Source organism: Octopus sinensis, linkage group LG5, assembly GCF_006345805.1.
Source record: "Octopus sinensis linkage group LG5, ASM634580v1, whole genome shotgun sequence".
Lineage (NCBI taxonomy): Eukaryota > Metazoa > Mollusca > Cephalopoda > Octopoda > Octopodidae > Octopus > Octopus sinensis.
In genome coordinates, this window is record NC_043001.1 from 108481396 (window position 1) to 108503018 (window position 21623).

Below are 21623 nucleotides of genomic sequence, written 5' to 3' on the forward strand. Positions count from 1 at the left end.
TGGCCGCAGCCTAATAACTGAAACAAATAAAAGATAATACATAAACACACAAACACACACATGTGTGTGTGTGATATTTCCCACATGAACTACGATGAAAAAAAATACGAGAAAGATATGGTATGTATTTTTTTGGGTGCAGGGATTCCTTGAGACATGCAATTTATTTTAAGGGTTACACAAGGGTGAAACGATTGAGAAACCCTATCCTAGATCTTTGAGGCCCCTGGAAAAACCAATGCACTGGGTCCTTTTTAATGATAGCAAGTCTCAGCATACATAGATTAGAATTGGGGCCCTAGACTTGTGAGGCTCCAGGGCAAATCAATGCACTGGGCCCTATTTGATATCAGCAAGCTACAGCATGTATACAATTACAGTTTGGGCCCTGGAAATGTGAGATCCTTGGGTCCAGTGTGTTAATGTCTTCAGCCACACTTCCTATACATATTTCTTAGCTAATTAACACACACATACATACATTACTAAGCAACTCGTACACACATTGATAATTAACACTGTAGCACATAGACTCAGTTAATTAAGTCATGTTCACTGAGCTAATCTACATACCAACATGTACACACATACAGTTAATCAACACAAGCAAGTGGTTAACCTGCTCATCAATACATACACGGGCACAGCTATACAATACCCCAACACAAACATACTTTTCTACTCTAAGCACAAGGCCCGAAATTTTGGGGGTGCGGGGGCAGTCAATAAGAGCAACCCCTGTACGCAACTGGTACTTAGTTTCTTGACCCTGAAAGGACGAAAGGCAAAGTTGACCTCGGCAGAACTATACACACACACACACATCAACATGTATAGACATGCCAAAACAATAGTATACACATACCAACGTAAATGTATACACCTGAAAGCAATCATACACATACCTCAGAACAAGCTTATATATATACAAAAAATGTGTGTAGTGGCTACCGATCTATCATGGCAACTGATATACATACCTATATACACACACAAACATTGGCTCAAATATATACTTGCATTGACATTAACAGATATACAGACACACTAACACAAATATAAATTCCAGCACAAACGTATGCATTCATACAGATAAACACACATACATACCAACATACACACACACACACTTTCTGTGAATATGTTTGTATTATTGAGATATTGTTGAACTTCGATGAAACATTAGGAATGAATGACTGCTTGTATGAGGGAGATGTCCATCTACAATTATCACATGATGTCAAGATAACAAACACACACACGTATATGATGGGCTTCTTTTAGTTTCCTTCTACCAAGTTTACTCACAAGGCTTTATTTGACCCAATGCTAAAGTAGAAGACACTTGTTGAAGGTGCCATGCAGTGGGACTGAACCCCAGTATTCCTTCCAGGGGCCCTATTATCAATTTTTTTTTCAACAATCTGCATATGCCATGAGGTTTCCAGACGTGAGTCCTGCTCACGTGTCAAGTTTTATCAAAATCGATAAAACGATGTAGGGGGACAGCTGACAACTCCACAGACAAAATTTCCCACATATGTAGTAGATATATATATTATATATAAATACACACACACACGATAGGCTTCTTTCAGTTTCTATTTACAAAACCCACTCACAAGGCTTTGGTTTCGCCCAAGACTATAGTAGCCCCAAGTGCCATGCATCAGGATTGAACCATTGTTTTACTGTCGACTCCACAGCTTGCACGTGTCAAATAGAATTCACTGAGGCAGATTTTCTACAGCTGGACACCCTCCCTGTCACTAACCGTCACTTGTTTACGACCATCACGTGATGTCAAGACAAGAAAACACACTCACATGAGCTGATCTCAGTTTCTGTCAAACAAATCTACTCACAAGGCTTTGGTCAGCCTGGGGTTATAGAAGACGCGTGTGTGTGTGTGTGTAAGGCAAGTAGTCGAAGGTCAAACAACTGCATACTCGTCGTAGAAACCGACGGAGATCTATATGTATGTGTGTGTGTGTATATATGTATATGTACATATATATATAGATATATATCCCTATACGGATCTTTTCCTTTTGTGTGTATACACACACACACACACACACACATAACTTATGGTAGCTCGCATTTAAATTTTTGGTATATATATATATATATATATATATACCGGAGTAAGCAGATAAATGTGAAACAAGGTGGGGGGAAAAAAGAGTACTCAAATACCAGAGGTAGAGTAATATACTTTATTTAAAAGCAGCAGAAATATAACAAAAACTGTTGCTCAAGAGTTTCCCGATCCCGTTCGTCGGACAGTTTTGTTAAAATGGAACAGAAATTTCCGTTCACGGGAACGTGAAACTCTGAGCAACAGCTTTAGTTATACTTCTGCTGCTTTTAAGTATATATATACACACACACAACGAACACAAACATACATGCAAACACATACATAACAAACGTACACCCGCACATTTATATATACACACAGCTCTTCAGCAGGTCTGCAAGTAGTGCAACAAAATAATACTTGTTGCATGAATGGGAATGGTTACGTCTGTACGTAGTTTCGTGCAGTGACTGCGAGAACATCACAGGGGTAATAAAAAAAAAAAAAAAAAAAAAAAAAGCTTCCTACTGACTAGGCCAAAAGGCCTCAACCATTCCTTGCTAATATTAACGCTGTTCAGCACCAGTAAACGAACGTGGTTGACCTCCAGTCAACAGCCAACGAAGGGAGTGTCCCACAGAGCAAGCTCTATGTAAATTTAATGATAATCATAAAAAATCACACATATTTATATTTATATAAATAATCTCTCTCCCATACACACATACACGAGTCAGAGAAAAACAGGCACTCGTATCTTAGGTAATAGACTGGGTATATTGTGCCAGCCTATATATATATATATATATATATAGTTGTTCTGTCTGTTGGTGTGGTGATGATGAACATCAGACACCAAGAAAGCATTTACATGTGTGTCTGTGTGTGTGTATCGAAGTGTAGAGTATTATATTCACGATACGAGCGATCGTACCAATCGGTTTTGCAATAGTGGTTCAATGCACACACATATTCATATATATATATATATATATATATATATATATATATACGTAAATATTAACAAGTGAAACCAATTGGTACATAGGTAGTCGTTTTTTATTTCGTATATTTTCATGTCTTGCTTATTTTTACACTTTGGTTTTTTTGCTGAGATTTTTTCTTGAGGACACATTCTTCGTGGTAAATGGCGATTTGACGTCTATGTTTAGCATATAGGCTGTCCACTTCTAGTGGTCAGTCCTCTAAATTTTGTATATATATATATATATATATATATATATATATATATAACACGCATAAAATGCATATATGTTCGCACACATACGAATCATTATCATTGTTTTACATCTGCGTTCTGATGTTGGCATGGACGAGATAGGTTTTCCGAAGACATGTGTTTTGGCTGAATGGCCTTCCTTCCTTATCACTCCTTACAACGCATCGAGACATGATGTTCCCAATATAAATATCAGATACGTGCGGTTGTGCATGAGTATATAAGCGTATACATACATATGCAAGTGTATATATGCATGTAAAGGTATATATATATATATAATATATATATATATATATATATATATATATATATATATACATACATATGTATGTGAAAATTGTATGTGAACACGTAACCCACACCACACACGCATCCTCATCATCGTATCATCCACATTTCCATGTCTGCATCGGTTCGTTGAGGAAGATTTTCTATTGCCAGAGGCCCTTCGTATAGCCAACCCCCATCTGTCACAAGGCTGTCTTTGGAAAGCAAATTCCCTACCCAAATAACAACCATGCCTACAAATACACACACGGATAACATTGAGTAGTGTGAACGCTTCAGCTTTGAAAGGGACAAGGCAAGAATATAGAAACGGTAACGCCATTTGGTTTTAGGAAAGGCATCCAGCTGTAGAAACCATGCCGAGATGGAACATACCAGAGACACATGGTCCCTCCGTCCGTCATGAAGGGCAGTAACTCGAAATAAAATCCTGCCCGGATCGTGGCGACCTATCCAACCCACGCAAGCATAGAAAGTGGCTGTGAAATGATGATAATGATAATGTGCACGTATGTTGATACATACGTTTTCTTTATATCATTATCGCCTTTCGCATGCGTGTATATGTATGTATATATGAGAGTATGTCTGGTTACACACACACACACAAACATATACATGCCCTGCTGGCTGGCTGAAAATATACTACTCAGCCTGTTGGCTTAATCATTCTTTCAACTCATTGATATTTGTGTCTGTCTTGTGATATATACACGTCCAGATTATGCATGTCTATCACTCCTAGACACACACACGTATGAATACACACATACAGAGAACAAGGTGTGTGAATGAGAGGAGAGAGAGGGGGGATCGGTTAGCAGTGTTTTTGACAATCGATAAAACAGTTTTGGTGAAACGACAATGAATAGAGTAAATGGGAAATAAGAAATCTGCTGCTTTCACTATGATTAATAATAATTTCACTCTCATGTTGATCTAGACGTTATTGGTTAGGCCTCCGCTTTTGCGAACAAGTCTTTATATACGGTTGTTCTTAAAATACACACACACACTCACGTATATATAATATATAATGTCCATGTTTGCACAAATATATAGACAATTGTATATGAACACACAGGTAGGATATATATATATATATAATGAAATTATTGTATACAGTGCTCAGGTGCACCACAAATATATATATATATATACGTATTAACACAGTGCTATACAGACACTAAATATACTATAGATATATAGGAACACAGACATTATAAATTTACCAATTAACATATAGACAGACAGACAGACAGATAGATAGATAGATAGATAGATAGATAGATAGATGATAGATAGATAGAACCACGGACTATAGGCTTATTTACATATTAGAACAGCGTATAGGCTTATATATATATTAACACAGGATATATATAGATATAAATAAAAATATATACACACACAGTTATATAGACTTATCACATACGAACATTATAAACATATTAGCAGACATAGCGATGTTAGATATATTAACACACGTACTCAAATATGAACAGAAATATTCAAGTACGTATTTACACACACATAGACAAATATGTATTAGCACAAATAACACACACATTGTATGTGTGTGTGTGATTTTACAATAGATTTTATCTTTATCGATTAGCATGTTTAGTGTTATGTGCGCCCACACATACATGTATGTATGTATATATCTACAAAAATATACATGTAATACACACATACATACAATAACAACTTGTATGTTATACATACACACACGTAAGCGGATATATATATATGTGTGTGTGTGTGTACGTAGACATTCATATACATCTTCATATTTTGTCGATTTGTACATGCGCATAAATACATGTGTGTATATATATTCATATATTTGCGTATATTCAATCGGATGTTGAAAATAAAGGTCATTCATCTTGTTTATTGAACATGAAAATGCATAAATAAATATGACAATTTTTTTTTAATGTTCAATACCAAATCGTATAAAAGAAAATATAAGGGGAGGGGGTAACCGGAGGGTTTCTGGCCCCAACCGTATACCTGTCACCCGGTACCTGAAACCCTATAGTTTAATAAATATAGTATCTGCCGGTGGACATTATACTGGGGTGGGTATATATATGATATTCTTGACCTGAACAATGTAAGAAAATCGATTGTAAGAGTAATTATATATGTATATATTACATACACGTGATGCCTGTACGTATATACGTGAACCAATATCAAGTTTCTAATTAAATGTCCAGTAATATTCAAACAACGGGAGAATGGACAAATGTTTGTAGTATGAAAGTATTTGTGAGATAAAATATTTGTGTGTGTATTAATAGCGAAACACTGACAGATGCTCCATGGAGTAGAACACGCCTCCCTTATTTCGTTAGATAAATATTATGAAAGAGATTCCGATATGAACACTCTTGACTTTTAAAGAGATGAGGCTTACTAATGAAGAGGCAGAACAGTAAACAGGCAAACGATTTTTCTTTCGGAAACAATACGTAAAATGGCAAATAGTGATTTGTGATAAAAGATCGAACATCGAATTGTGAAAAAACAAATGCAGCAAAGATGTCAGCAGCAACATAAGAGAAATAAAGAGAATATATATGTGTGTGGTGTGAGTGATTGGGAAATATAACTTAGATATAAGGTTTATATTAAATAAGGTTTATATTAGATAAGGTTTATATTGGTATTGATGTACTTGTTAAGATCTAGTTCTTTCATACCGTTTATATTTCACTTCGTTTTATTATAATTATCATTATTATTATTGCTGTTATTTTGTTTCTCTTTCTTTCAATGGAAGAATAAAGAGTGTGGAGTGGAGTGAGGGATAGATAAAGACTTACCTTTCAAAGGGTATAATAATGATGATAGTAATAATAATTCCATAGGTAGGTGGTTGAAGAGGCGGGGTCCATCCCCACAAGTCGTGAGACGTTCATAATAACAAAACACCTTTAGTGAAAGATGTCTTGTTTCAATGTGTGTGTCTCTCTCTCTCTCTCCTTTGCAAGAATCTAAGATTTGAAGTGTTCCAAGTAGCGCCGTCTTGCGGTGATTAGAAATGCACCACCACACAACCGCGCCCACTCTACAAGACACAATAATAATAATAATAATAACAATGGCACAGAAAAGCTTTTGATAATAGCAGCAATGACATCGATAAAGAAGACGGCTAAAACCGTCGATTGTGTTTATTTGTTTAGCTATAGAGACGAATGTTTTTATGTAATATATACATATTCCACATAGTATCCAGTTGAGCGCCTGTAGAGGAATCTAGCGTACATCCATTCGAACAGGTTTGGATTGAAATACTTAATTAAAAGGCCTGATGGCAAATAAGCAGGTTCGAGATTTGCCAGTATCAAGGTAGGTAACTCTGGATGCTATAGTATTACTCTCAAGTTTGTCGCTTACTATTTAAATATTTAAATATTTGTGGGAGCAATCGGTTTCATTTGCTTCACTTTCATTCCATTTTTTATTTAAATTTGCTTTTACGTTTTTATATCACATGCTAACTACAGAAAGCGGACCAATGAAAGGAAATGACTATAGACATTTTTGCGTTTATAAAATGAGATAGTGAAAGTAAGGAAGTCAAATGACCAGGTTATTAGCGAAAGATTTTTTGATAGTTAATAATGTACATTATTGACTACAGTACAAAATAATGATTGTGTAGTATTAATTATGTCCATTATTAGATACCAACAACATTAGAAGCAATAACAATCTTAGAGAATAATAACAGAGTAAATGTAAACATCAAATATAGTTGTATAAACAACAGTTTTAATTGCTACACGGACTATTACAAGATGTAATATCTATAATCACAACACTTGATTTCACATACCGAGAAATCATGAATTGCTTTCAAAATTAAATGGGAAAGATATAATATACGTAGCAGGCCACTAGTGAAATAATTTATGTTCAGTGTTACTCTTTGTAATTATTTTACTCAATGGTTGATGCTCTTGAGAACAGCATCAACTCGTACTCCAATACTTTTAGTTTCCTTGCCACTCTGATCGTGGCTATCACTGATCACAAATAAAGCAATTGATTCTAGCTATTACTGTAGTGTGCGTGTGTATACATACACATATATATAAACAGGGTGTGTAAGATATTTGAGGACAGATTTATGTTTATAAAAAAAAAACATATAATAACAGATAATAACTTTATTTATTAAAAAATGCTATGAGGATAGAAATTAACTTTTTCTATAATGCTATTCAATAAAGCCACCTTCAGCTTACAACCGCTTCTATACATGGTCTAAATCATGTACATGCTTGAATTAGGTGGTCCTGGTCCATTTTGAACATTACTCTGACTATGGCAGCTTTCAAAGAATCTTTGGTGTTATGGGCGTGTTCATTGACCTTTCTCTCAACAACGCTCCACATGTAACAGTCCAATGGATTGAGATCTGGGGAATTAGGAGGCCAAATGTTTTGGGTTATGTGATCATGAAAATTTTCAGCCATCCATTCCTGTGTTACCAAAGCCATGTGTGATAGTGTAGAGTCTTACTGAAACACCCATGGCCTTCCATTGCATATACTGTCTATTCAGAGATTAACAATTATTTTCAGGACCTCAATGTGAGCGGTAGAATTAACTCTAAGGCCTTGTGGAAAGACGTAAGGAGGTATCACATGTCCTTCATTGCTGACAACCCCTATCACCATGACAGTTGCAGGAAATTTTGTATGCATAACACTTGGAACTTCAGAAGGATCTGCACATAACCATCTTTCATTTCTTCGGTTAACTTTTTGATCTTGGTCGAAGTTTTTCTCGTTTGATAAAAAACAAATCAAATCTTCTGCTACGTTTTCAGTTTGTTTAAGAGCCTTTTAGATCTGATGTAGTGATTTTCTTTTGTTTTTTCTTACAAATTGACCTTTCCTTATCATATAAGACTTATATCTGACTATTCCTTCTGACACATGGAGATTTTTTGCAATTGACCTCATAGACTTTTTGAGGTTGTAATCAATGATTTGTTGAACTTGTTGGATAAATTCAGGTTTTCTGATGATTTCAGAGCGTCTAGAATACTTTTCATCCTTTCATACTTGTGATATGTTTCCATCTTCAGTCACTAGCTCCTTACAAACTTTGTAGATGAAAGATCTGGCAACTTTTAAAACTCAAGATATTTCTAAATCACAATACTCAGCCTTTCTAACAGCAATAATAGCATGCCGCTTCACTTCTTGAGTAAGCTGAGGGTCTACCATTATTATTTTCTGAAATAATGCAATGACCCCAAAAAGCTATGTCCTCAAATACCTTATGCACCCTGTATATATATATAGAGAGAGAGAATCAGTCAGTTGTTCACAAGTGCACAACGAAAAGCATACTCTAAAATCTTTTGAACAGTGTTAATTAATATAGTTGTTGGTTATGGCCAGTCAGGGAGTTACCATTGATTTTGTACTTATAATGCTCTTAGTGATACAGGTAACTCCTCACACTTGCTTGCCAGAGCCACAGAGAGATCATGTGTCTCTGGCCACCAGGTCTAATAAGTCACCTATATTGCTAAGAGAATTATAGGTGCAAAACCAATGGTAAGTCCCTCACCAGCCATAACCAACAACTATATTGATTATGTGTGTGTGTGTGTGTGTATCAGTCTTCGACAACCTGTGGCCTGCAAGACTTTCTGAATGGTATGCCTGAGAAAAAATTACCTCAATTTTTTTTAATAGCACAGCTAGCTGATCAGCAGGAAAATTGGCTTGCTCACTTAGCTTATGCAGTGATATCATTCAAAAACTAAAACGATGCAAAGCGCATTGTGACCAGCAAGGTATAACACCATCCAGTTGCCTTGTCAATCACATGATCATGTGATATATATATATATATACACACACACAACGGGCTTCTTTTAGTTTCCATCTGCCAAATCCATTCACAAGGCTTTGGTCAGTCTGAGGCTATAGTATAAGACACTCATCCAAGGTATCACACAAAAGGACTGAACCCGGGACCATGTGTTTCAAAACCAAACTTCTTACTACACAGCCAGCAGACTCATTTCTTTCAGCAATAGGTACAGGAGTGGCTGTGTGGTAAGTTGCTTGCTTACCAACCACATGGTTCTGGGTTCAGTCCTACTGTGTGGCACCTTGGGCAAGTATCTTCTACTTTAGCATCGGGCTGACCAAAGCCTTGTGAGTGGATTTCGTAGATGGAAACTGAAAGAAGCCTGTTGTTTATATATATATATACAAGGGTGAGTCAAAAAGTAATGCCATTTTGTTCAGGACAAGTATAATTACCAACACAAGAACATGTAAGATACATCAAAATGAAGCTGGTCCTCTGTGGATCACATCCCTACTTCTCATCATAGTCACCATTTCTCTCAATAGTAATGTTCTACTTTCAAATGAGAGCATGTATCCCTGCCCCGTAAAATTCTGTTGACTGTTCTTTGAGCCACTTCTTCACTACAGTTTTCACTTCCTCGTCACTGGATTATCATCTTTCCGGCCCCATGAAAGAGGTTTTGAGAGACAAACATTATTCCACCGATACTGGTGTGTTTATGTCCCTGTAACTTAGCAGTTCAGCAAAAGACACCTATAGAATAAGTACTAGGCTTACAAAGGATATGTCATTGAATCGATTTGCTCAACTCAAGGTGGTGCTCCAGCATGGCCACAATCAAGTGACTGAAACAAATAAAAGAATTAAAGAATAATAGTCAGTGGATAGTTTCTTCTTCACCTTCCATCGTCATCATCATTTTCCTCATCCTCCTTATCATCGGCATCATCGTTTTCATACATTATCATTCAAGAATCTAGCATTAAATCTGTTAATTAAATTTTCTACTCCATTTTAAGATTGTTTATTCCTTTAAATCAATGCTGTTTTCCATAATTCTTTACCTCACCCCCCAACCCCCCATCTCTCTCCCCAATTCGCTCTAGTTTCTCACCACCATCCCCTTGCTTACCAGCTTTCATTCTTTCCTTTTTCCTTTTTATGTTCATGTTGTTGTGATTATTATTATTATTATCATCATCATCATCATCATCATCATCATCATCATCATCATCATCATCATCATCATTATTATTATCATCATTCAATGACTGGCATCCGTGCTAGCGGGGTGCAAAGAGCACCATTCGAGTGTGATCGTTACCAGCGTCGCCTTACTGGCACTTGGCCCGTGCTAGTAGGGTGCCAAGAACACCATCCGAGCATGATCGTTGCCAGAGCAGCCAAGTGGCTTCCGTGCTGGTGGCACATAAAAGGGCACCATTCAAGCGTGATCATTACCAACATCACCTTACTGACACCTGTGCCGGTGGCATGTGTAATAAGATTTGAGTGAGGTCATTGCCAGTAGCACCCACTACACTCTCGGAGTGGTTGGCATTAGGAAGGGCATCCAGCTGTAGAAACTCTGCCAGATCAAAATTGGAGCCTGGTACAGCCATCTGGTTCACCATTCCTCAGTCAAAATCATCCAACCCATGCTAGCATGGAAAGTGGACATTAAATGATAATGATGAAGGTGATGAGTTGTCAAAATTGTTAGCACACCAGACAAAATGCTTAGCAGTATTTCACCTGCCGCTATGTCCTGAGTTCAAATTCCTCTGAGGTTGACTTTGCCTTTCATCCTTTCGGGTTCCATTAAATAAGTACCAGTTATGCACTGGGGTCGATGTAATTGACTCATCCCCTTCCCCAAAATGGCTACCCTTGTGGCAAAATTTGAAACATTATTATAATTATTATTATTATTATTGAGTGAGAGAGCAGTGCATGCCATCAAAGTGACACTGGGGTAAAATATACGAAGCCCAGTATACCCATCATGACTATCCGTCTGATAAAGGTACCCTAGCTACATGCATCACAACCATATGTGCACAAAATGATGATCTTATATCAAGATAAACAGTATATGACCTTGCAGTTGGAGTCCAGTTAGAATTTTCTTCTGGTCGAGTAGCCCATCCTACTCAAAAGGTCCCTCAATAAGGGTTGTTTAAGGATGTTGAACAAACCACCCATGTTTCCAAAGATGAATTATCCAAACCTCTAAGAATTCCTTTCAACTCATGGCTATGATGCTCCCCCACTACTTCTGCTCGTGGTCAGAGATGCACATATCGTCAGCCTCTAAGGGACATTATTATTTTTTTTTTTTTTTTTTTTTGTATTTGGTTGTGCAGCCACAAACACAAGAAATTACAAATGAAGACAGAATGGAATCCTCAACAAGAAAATTAAATCAATAAAATAAGATAAAATAAAATTTAAAAATATATTAATTTCTTTGTTTTGGCTTTAAACAAATCTTTGGAAAAAAAAATTAGTTTTAGAAATTTAAATTCATTAGTGTTGATCTTCTTTCCATCATCATCATTACCATTATCATCATCGTCTTCATCATCATCGTCATCATCATCATCATAATCATCATCAGCATCATCATCTTCATCATCGTCATCTTCATCATCATCATTACCATTATCATCATCTCCATCATCATCATCATTACTATTATCATCATCATCTTCATCATCATCATCATCATCATCGTCATCTTCATCATCATCATTATCACCATTATCATCATCACCATTATTATCTGCTATCATCTACTCCCACTAAGCTAAGTATCATTGATCTCAGCCTCCACTTTTCTCTTTTCTCTCCTTATACACACACTCTGTTGTAAGTTTCTCCAATTCTTCATATTAACCATTTGTGTGATTCCAGTTTTACCCTTTTATCTTTCATACACCAGTTTTGGGTTTTTTTCTTTTTGTTCCTAATTAAATGTCCAAAATATTTTGGTTTGCTTTTATTAATGATCTCTAATAGAATTCTCTTAATTTTCACAATTTTTAGTATTTTATGACTGAATTTGTGTTGTTTGCTTCTGGACCATATGGTTCCGGGTTCAGTCCCACAGCCTAGTATCTTGGGCAAGTGTCATTTAGTATAGCCTCATGCCAACCAAAGTCTTGTGGGTGGATTTGATAGACATACGTAACTCACACATTATAAATATGGAAAGCTTTTCTCAAGTTTAAAATGCAACATTGTTTTTTGTTATCTATGCTGTTGCCAGAACTGCCTGACTGGTCCTCATGCCAGTGGCACATAAAAGCACCCACTACACTCTTGGAGTGGTTGGCATTAGGAAGGGCATCCAGCTGTAGAAAATATGCCACATCAAGATTGGAGCGTGGTACAGCCATCTGGTTCGCCAGTCCTCAATCAAATCGTCCAACCCGTGCTAGCATGGAAAGCGGACGTTAAACGATGATGATGATGATTCTTCACACATACATACAAAAAAATGCATGTATATGCATTGATAAAGCTGTATTAATGATAATATTTCATGTGTTTACAGTTGACAACATGTGCTGTCTCGCACACGGAAACTAACGAATGAATCGTTACAAGTTGATGACAAGTCTGAGACTGAAAACGATTCAGAATTTGAACTCAGAACTTAAAGACAGACAAAATACTGCTAAGCATTTCACTCAGCAAGTTAACATCTCTGCCAGCTCGCCGCCTTAGAGCTGGAACAAATATTCTTTTCTACTCTAGGCACAAGGGTCGAAATTTTGGGGGAGGGAGCCAGTCGATTAGATCAACCCCAGTACTTATTTATCGACCCCAAAAGGATGAAAGGTAAAGTCGACCTCTATGGAATTTGAACTCAGAGTGTAAAGACAGACAAAATACTGCTAAGCAGTATTTATTTCTTTATTGCCTATAAGGGGCTAAACATAGAGGGGACAAAGAAGGACAGACAAAGAGATTAAGTCAATTACATCGACCCCAGTGCATAACTGATATTTAATTTATCGACCCCGAAAGGATGAAAGGCAAAGTCGACCTTGCTTGAATTTGAACTCAGAACGTAAAGACAGACGAAATACCACTAAGCATTTCACCTGGTGTGCTAACGTTTCTACCAGTTCGCCACCTTTAATAATTGTCAAAATATTAAGAAGAGAATGAAACAGAACTTTACATTAAAGCTAATGTTGTTTAGAATTATAACTGCTGACAAAATTTGAATTTAGGATACAATTCAACTGTAGACAGACAATTCGACGACAGACAGTTGGCCAACAGACAACTTACAGACAGGACAATTGACCAAATGGACAATATGTCGACATATTTCTTCCTTAACTTTTGCAGCGTGATTTTCAATCAGCGTAAGTGGATGTACGTGTTCAGAAGGAGTTGTGCTAATTTCATCATTAATCGTTGTCAGTCTAGCACTGCATGGTTTACAATTTGCACATCTCTAATAAGTCTTTTCTTTTCTGGTTCTATCAATAATATAGGTGTACCCTTCATATAGAAGCTTTCTGCCTCCTCATTCTATTTTTGATAAATTCCATGATCGATTCTTCCGCATGTCAACTTAATGTTCAGTCAGCCAATTGTCCAATCGGCGAATTGTCTGTCGACAAATTGTCTGAACACACAATTCACCTTTCATGTCTTAAGTAGGTCACAGTAGGACAATGAAAATTGAGACTCTCCAAGAAATAGATGGAAGTGAAGTTAACAGCCTTTTAGTGTGGAGTGGTCCTCAGCCCTTTTGTTTTTGCTTATGGACCCCTTTGATTCCTGTTTTATTCTGCTGGATGTCCATAGCCATTTGATATATACAAAAAGACCTACTGTATTTTCACAATAAATGCGATTCTGGAATTGTATGAAAAAATCTCAATACTTTGTGTATTGTAAAATGTAGGCAATTTATTGCATATAAACTTCAACAAGCACTATTCGGGCATGGCTGATGCTATCATTCAAGTGTGGATGACTGGCACCCATGCTGGTGGCACATAAAAAGCACCATTCGAGTGTGGCCGATACCAATGCCGCCTGACTGCCACATAAAAAGCACCACTTAAGCATGGCCAATGTCATGGCCGCCTAACTGGCTTTTGTGCTGGTGGCACAGAAAAAAAACACCATATGTGTCTGGCCGATGCCAGTGCCACCTGACTGGCTCTTATGCTGGTGGCACATAAAAACATCCACTACACTCTCAGAGTGGTTGGCATTAGGAAGGGCCTCCAGCTGTAGAAACATTGCTAGATCAGATTGGAACCTGATGCAGCCACTGGCTTTCCAGATCTCAGTCAAACTGTCCAACCTATGCCAGCATGGAAAGTGGACGTTAAACGACAATGATGATGATGATGATGATGATAATGATGATGATGATGATGATAATGATGATAATGATGATAATGATGATGATGATGATGAGGATGATGATGACCCTCACCAATTCCAGAGGAACTGCAAAGACCAACAGCGTTTCCCCTTATTCCCGACCCAGTTCGTCTTTTATCTTTTACTTGTTTCAGTCATTGGATTGCAGCCATGCTGGGATACGGCTGTCAAGGGTTTTGGTAGAATGAACTGACCCCAGGAATTTTTAAAACCTGGTACTTATTCTGTTGGATTCTTTTTTGCTAAAACTGCTAATTTCCAGGGATGTAAACAAACCAACACAAGTTGTCTAGTGGTGAATGGGGGGAGGGCAACAAACACACACATACATACATATATACATACATGAATACTTACATACGTATGTACGTACATATGCATGTATGTGTGTATGTACATACTTGTGTGTGTACATACTTGTGTGTGTGTGTGTGTGGAGACAAGCAACGGTCAGCAACAGTAAAGACATCCACCCATAGAAAAGTCTGTCTCAACAGGTTCTACCCTATTTGTGTAACCATGATAAAGGGCATGTTAAAACGATAATGGTGGTGGTAATGATAGCAGTGGCATTAAGTGTGGTGGTGATTGTGGTGGTAGTATTAGTAGTAATAGTAGTAATAGTAGTAGCAGTAGCAGCAGCAGCAGCAGCCGTTGAAGAATTTGGACCTGGAGATCTCCATTTCCAGAGACTTCGAGGGCCACCTCCCAGTGATGTTGGGCGTCAACAAAGAGCCCTACAAGATGACCAAAGATTTTTTCTTTTTCCCAAGGTCTGGGTTCTCCCGCCCCTAAGCCCTAGACCATCACCTAATCACTCTTACCCGTCTTGTTGCTTAACAACAACAACAACAGCTGGGGGAGGAGGAGGAGGAGGAGGAATTATCAGGTCAGTCACACTGGCAGTTTGGGTAGATCTTCTGGCAAAATATCTTACAGTATTTGTGTCTACACATTCTAAGTTCAAACACCAACAAAGTCAGTCTTTATTTCTCATTCTCCAGAATCGACAAAATGAGTGTTAAAAATATAGAAGTCTCGTGGCCTGATTTAATTGATTACATTCATGCCCCCACCCCCACCCCACAAAAAAAAATCGTGATCTTGTGTCTGCATTAGAAATAATAAATCAAGACCAGCTATCTTTAATTGAAACAGTTTTATTTCATACAAAAAAAAATAAAAAATAATAAGTGAGTGAGGATCTATAATTCAAAATTTAGTCAATATATTTTAAGACGATGCAATTCATGAGTTATTGAATCAATGCCAAGTGAGGTCTTTGAAGCATCCAACATTAGGAGCTTCTCATGCTTATCATTTCCTGTTAAAGCCTGAATCTCACTTAATCCCAAAACACAGCTTTGTGTCTTTATTAGAAATCAATATTCAAACTAATTTTGAAGAAAATTCCATAGTGTTGTTTTGAAATCATAACATTTAACCCTTTTGTTGCCATATTTCTGTTGAAATAAATGGTGTTTGTTTCAATTAATTTCGAAAATAATGAAGAATTCAATAAAATGACTTTATCGTTATTCAGCTGTTGTTTGGAACGTGAATTAACGAGAAATTTTGGCAGGAAGTTTAAATTAGATCGCTTTAAATTGGGAAGTTTATATCGTAGAACCAGAGGTGGTCTCAGGAGGATTGGCATCAAAAGGGTTAAATATTAATTAAATCAAACATGGATTCAAGCATAGCCGAGTGGTTAAGATGTTGTGAGTGTTGTTGTTGTTGTTGTGGTAGTCATGGTAGGTGATGGTGAATGAAAATGTATTTCTAAGGCTGCCTGTAGAAGGAATTAACAATATTCCTGAACATTTAACAGAAGCCTTATTTACTGCACTTTGTGTTTTCTATGTAGAAATAGGCGTAGGAGTGCCTGTGTGGTAAGTAGCTTGCTTATGAACCACATAGTTCCAGGTTCAGTCCTACTGTGTGGCACCTTGGGCAAGTGTCTTCTACTATAGCCTTGGGCCGACCAAAGCTTTGTGAGTGGATTTGGTAGACAGAAACTGAAAGAAGCCCGTCGTATGCATATAAAAAGCACCATCAAGCATCAAGGAAGGGCATCAAGCTGTAGAAACACTGCCAGATCAGATTGGAGCCTGGTGCAGCCTCCTGACTTTCCAGACCCCAGTCAAACAGTCCAACCCATGCTAGCATGGAAAACGGATGTTAAACGACGATGATATGTATGTATGTGTGTCTGTGTTTGTCCCCACCCCCGACATCGCTTGACAATGCTGGTGTGTTTACGTCCCAGTAACTTAGCAGTTCAGCAAAAGAGACTGATAGAATAAGTACTAGGCTTACAAAGAATAAGTCCTGGGGTTGATTTGCTCGACTAAAGGCGGTGCTCCAGCATGGCCACAGTCAAATGACTGAAACAAGTAACAGAGTAGGTCCTTCGACAAAAATTCTCTTTGTCAATTACATACAGGGAGAAACATGCTACTGGAATCTACAACTGATTTAGCAACTGGAAAATGATCTCACTGTAGTCATGGTAACAAAATTTGTGCCTTCTGTCTGCCAAGGACTGGTGATGAAATGAGAACAGAGACATTGATCAATGGTCTCAATGTTCTGCGAGCAGCTCCTTCACATTCTGCAATTACTGCCATAAACCACCTTTATATAGGGCTCAATGAGAAAATACTAGAAAGTCAAGTCACATAATGGCTTGACAATATATATATACATGTTCCTTCTCGAGCCATGCCAGGCTCATAAGGGCCAGTTTCAGTGGCGTAGAAATTCCCTACCTGGACGGGACGCCAGTCCGTCGCAGGATTACTCATTTTTGCCAGCTGAGTGAACTGGAGCAACGTGAAAATGAAGTGTTTTGCTCAAGAACACAACGCATCGCCCGGTCCAGGAATCGAAACCACAACCTTATGATCATGAGTTCAACACCCTAACCACTAAGCCACACGCCTTCACAATGGTTCAACACCGATTGGTCAGTTAAATAGCCAATCACATGAAATGGCAATGGTCTCACTGTGGTACCTGTCCAATTACTTCATGATTCAGTTTTGAATCTGCTACAAAGGAATCTTGAGGTTTTGGGTTCCGTCCCTCTGCATGGCATCTTGGGCAAGCGATTTTTTCCATAGCTTCAGGGTCATCTATAAAACTCTGTGAAACTCCCTTAGAAGCATTGTACCAGTAATTCAAAAATTCGGCCTTGTCACATGCTGCGGTTGAGCTGATTCAGCTTATGTTAAGGGTTACGTGTGTCGGGTATACACAGCCATTTATACATTAAGTTAACAAATCCAGTCGATTGATCAGTAGAATGCTCACCATTGAAACCAAAGAAGGGTCAAACAAACTAAGCAATACATTTCTTTTTATGTTTATCATATTTAAATACATTGTGTGTGTGTATGTGTGTGTTTTAAGATTTCACTTAGGCATAGCAATACTAACAACCTGCTGTTAGAACTCAATGTATATGTATCTCGGACTAAAGCATTTCATGAGTACAGAACATAATACAAAATAAATGCTCCTTCATGCACCTTCACTGCTAGATTATTAGTGTATAAGCTGTATGGTCATATCCTGTTGTAGTATTCTTAGGCAAAACACTTCATCTATTAAGAATTTGTTCCTTCTCAAGCCATGCCTGGCTCATAAGGGCCGGTTTCCTGGTTTCCTTGGTGTATAGGTTCCCCACCTGAATGGGACGCCGGTCCGTCGCAGGTGAGCTGCAAGATGCAGAAGGAAAGAGTGAGAGAAAGTTGTGGCGAAAGAGTTAGCAGAAGTTCACCATTACCTTCTGCTGGAGCCGCATGGAGCTTAGGTGTTTCGCTCATAAACACACACACACATCGCCCAGTCTGAGATTCGAACCCGCAATCTCTCGACTGCAAGTCTGCTGCTCTAACCACTAGGCCATGTGCATCCACTATTTATTAAGAATACCTTTACACAAGACTGAGTGAAAAGAATATTGCCTTTCAATTTCCTGTTGCAATTAGAAACCTGAAATGCAACAATGTAAAATTATGCTTCATTCTCTGAGAGAGATGCAAAGATATAAAGTGCTGTGATTTAAAAGAAGAAACAGTTACAAAGTCTCATTTTACAAGACAAAGACCAAAGGTCAGTTGTTCTGTTTATTATTAATGCAAAGCTTTGTTTCCATAAGCGACCAGATCCACGGAATCGGTCATTGATGTTGGTTTTAATTCATTCTGTAACAAAATGAGAAAAAGAAAACAATGAATTGAAGTACAGTTTTATTCATTATTTATTTCTTCATGTGCCACCTGACTGGCACCCATGCCAGTAGCACATAAAAAGCACCATCTTGGAGTGGTTGGCATTAGGAAGGGCTCCCAGCTGTGTAGAAACCTTGCCAAATCAGATTGGAGCCTAGTGCAGCCTCCCAGCTCACTGGTCCTCAGTCGAACTGTCCAACCCATGCCAGCATGGAAAGCGGACTTTAACTGATGACAACGACGACAATGATAATGGTGGCGGCGGCGGCGGTGGCGGTGGTGGTGATGCAGATGATGATGATGATGATGATGGTTGTGATGATGATGATGATGATGATGATAATATGATGATGATGATGATGATGATGATGATGGTTGTGATGATGATGATGATGATGATGACGACGACGATGATGATGGTTGTGATGATGATGATGATGATGATGGTTGTGATGATGATAATGATGATGATGGCGGTGGTGATGATGATGATGATGATGATGTTGATGATGGTTCTATAAGGAAGAGAGTTAATTGCATTTATTTCCTAAACGATGTTAACACAAACAATTCATTCGGTTGTTTGATTGCTGCTTTCAAACAACATCAGCGATGGCTTCCTATGTATTGCTCTTGTCTGTCTCCTTGTTCATTAGATTGTTCCAGAACAAAGTCTGCTTCAGCTAACAAAACTAAACGCATCCTACTTCTTCTCTCATTGTCACTTACCTTACCCTCTCTTTCTCTCTCTCTCTCTCTCTCTCTCTCTCTCTCAAACACATTCACGAAAAACAAACAAAAACAAAAAAAACCCCCCATTTGCAACACATGCACACACTATCACCACAATGCACATGCACACATGCACAATACACATGCATATGTTTGCAAACAGGCGCATAAATACCACCCACCTCCAACGCATACTTTCAAACATATACATTACGCCGACCCACTCATAAACATTACCTCTACCCGTCACCCACTTTCCACACACACACACACACACACACACATATACATACATACATACACACACATGAACATACACTACATACCCATACACTTGCATACACGTCCATGACAGAGTACTTTTCCAGTTTTTTTCCTTCTTTTCACATCCGCCACAACCTGCTCCTCCATATTTTTTTTTTTTTTTTGTTTTTTCATCAAAATGAATTAATTAGAATTTCATTTTGGAATGGTGTCAAATAGCGTCTCACGTTAATCTTTTTGTCTTTTAACCCTGGGTCAGACTTGATCATGTAGATTTGAGTCACTGCAATGGTGATCATCCCATTCTCCTCCTTCTCCTTCTCCTTCTCCTTCTTCTTCTTTTCCTTCTCCTTCTTCTTCACTTCTTCTTCTCCTTCTCCTTCTTCTTCTCCTTCTCCTTCTTCTTCTTCTCCTTCTCCTTCTTCTGCTTCTTCTCTTCTTCTTCTCCTCCTCCTCTTCCGCCTCCTCCTTCTTCTTCTGCTTCTTCTCTTCTTCTTCTTCTCCTCCTCCTCCTCCACCTCCTTCTTCTTCTCCTCCTCCTCCTTCTTCTTCTTCTCCTCCTCCTCCTCCTCCTCCTCCTCTTCTTCTTCTCTTCTTCTTCTTCTCTTTCTCCTCCTTCTCATTGTCGTCTTTACTATAAAGAAATACCTATTTCTTTACTACCCACAAGGGGCTAAACACAGAGGGGACAAACAAGGACAGACAAATGGGTTAAGTCGATCATATCGACCGCAGTGCATAACTGGTACTTAATTTATCGACCCCGAAAGGATGAAGGGCAAAGTCGACCTCAGCGGAATTTGAACTCAGAACGTAGCGGCAGACAAAATACGGCTACGCATCTCGCCCGGCGTGCTAACGATTCTGCCAGCTTGCCGCCTTTACAAGGCTTTAAAGCTTTCAAAAATGACACGATGCTTTTTATGCAAGGAAATGGTCCCAGAATGTAGCAACACTTGCTGTGAGGACTTGATGGGGATGCTGGGGTTGGAAGAATCAGTGGAATGGTTGGCCAGAGCAAATGGAGTGAGGTGGCATGGGCATGTGTTGAGGAGGATGAAGAGCATGGTCTGAGGAGGGTGCTTGTGTTTGAGGTAAATGGAGTGCAAAAGTGAGATAGACCGAGGAAAAGGTGGTGGGGACAGGTGGAGGAGGAGATTGGGAGGGTCAGTTTGAAAAGGGAGGACACCCAAAACTGGGTAAGATGGTGTGAGGGTGGTTGCTATGGCATTGAGATAGATCCGGCCACCCCTGTTAACGGAGATAAAACCTGAATTTAAAACACTGGATGATGATGATGATGATGTGAAATTAAAGCTGCAAGTGTTTGCAAGAACTACATGATATTTAACCCTTTAGCATTCAGATCTTTCTGTCAAGCGTAACCCTTATTAATTCACATTGTTTTGAATTAATCATGAATTATCTTGTAGCATTGATTGATGAGGAGCTAATGTTAGGATAATAACACACTGGATGGCTAAAAGACAGA

The 21623-nt window shown here is 38.3% G+C and overlaps 2 protein-coding genes across 2 annotated transcripts in view; one reads left to right on the top strand and one right to left on the bottom strand.

The window, feature by feature from the left end:
• Window positions 1–6633, bottom strand: part of LOC115211582 (WD repeat and FYVE domain-containing protein 3) — a 302189-nt gene extending 295556 nt beyond the window's left edge. The window contains exon 1 of the mRNA XM_029780140.2: window positions 6452–6633. The gene's annotated coding sequence lies outside the window, so the exon portion shown is untranslated. The remainder of the gene's footprint in view (window positions 1–6451) is intronic.
• A 137-nt stretch (window positions 6634–6770) lies between these two features.
• The window catches only part of LOC115212361 (SUMO-specific isopeptidase USPL1-like), a 54039-nt gene continuing 39186 nt past the window's right edge, over window positions 6771–21623 (top strand). The window contains exon 1 of the mRNA XM_036502992.1: window positions 6771–6980. Coding sequence (XP_036358885.1) covers window positions 6943–6980 — 38 coding nt within the window. The 5' untranslated portion in view covers window positions 6771–6942. The remainder of the gene's footprint in view (window positions 6981–21623) is intronic.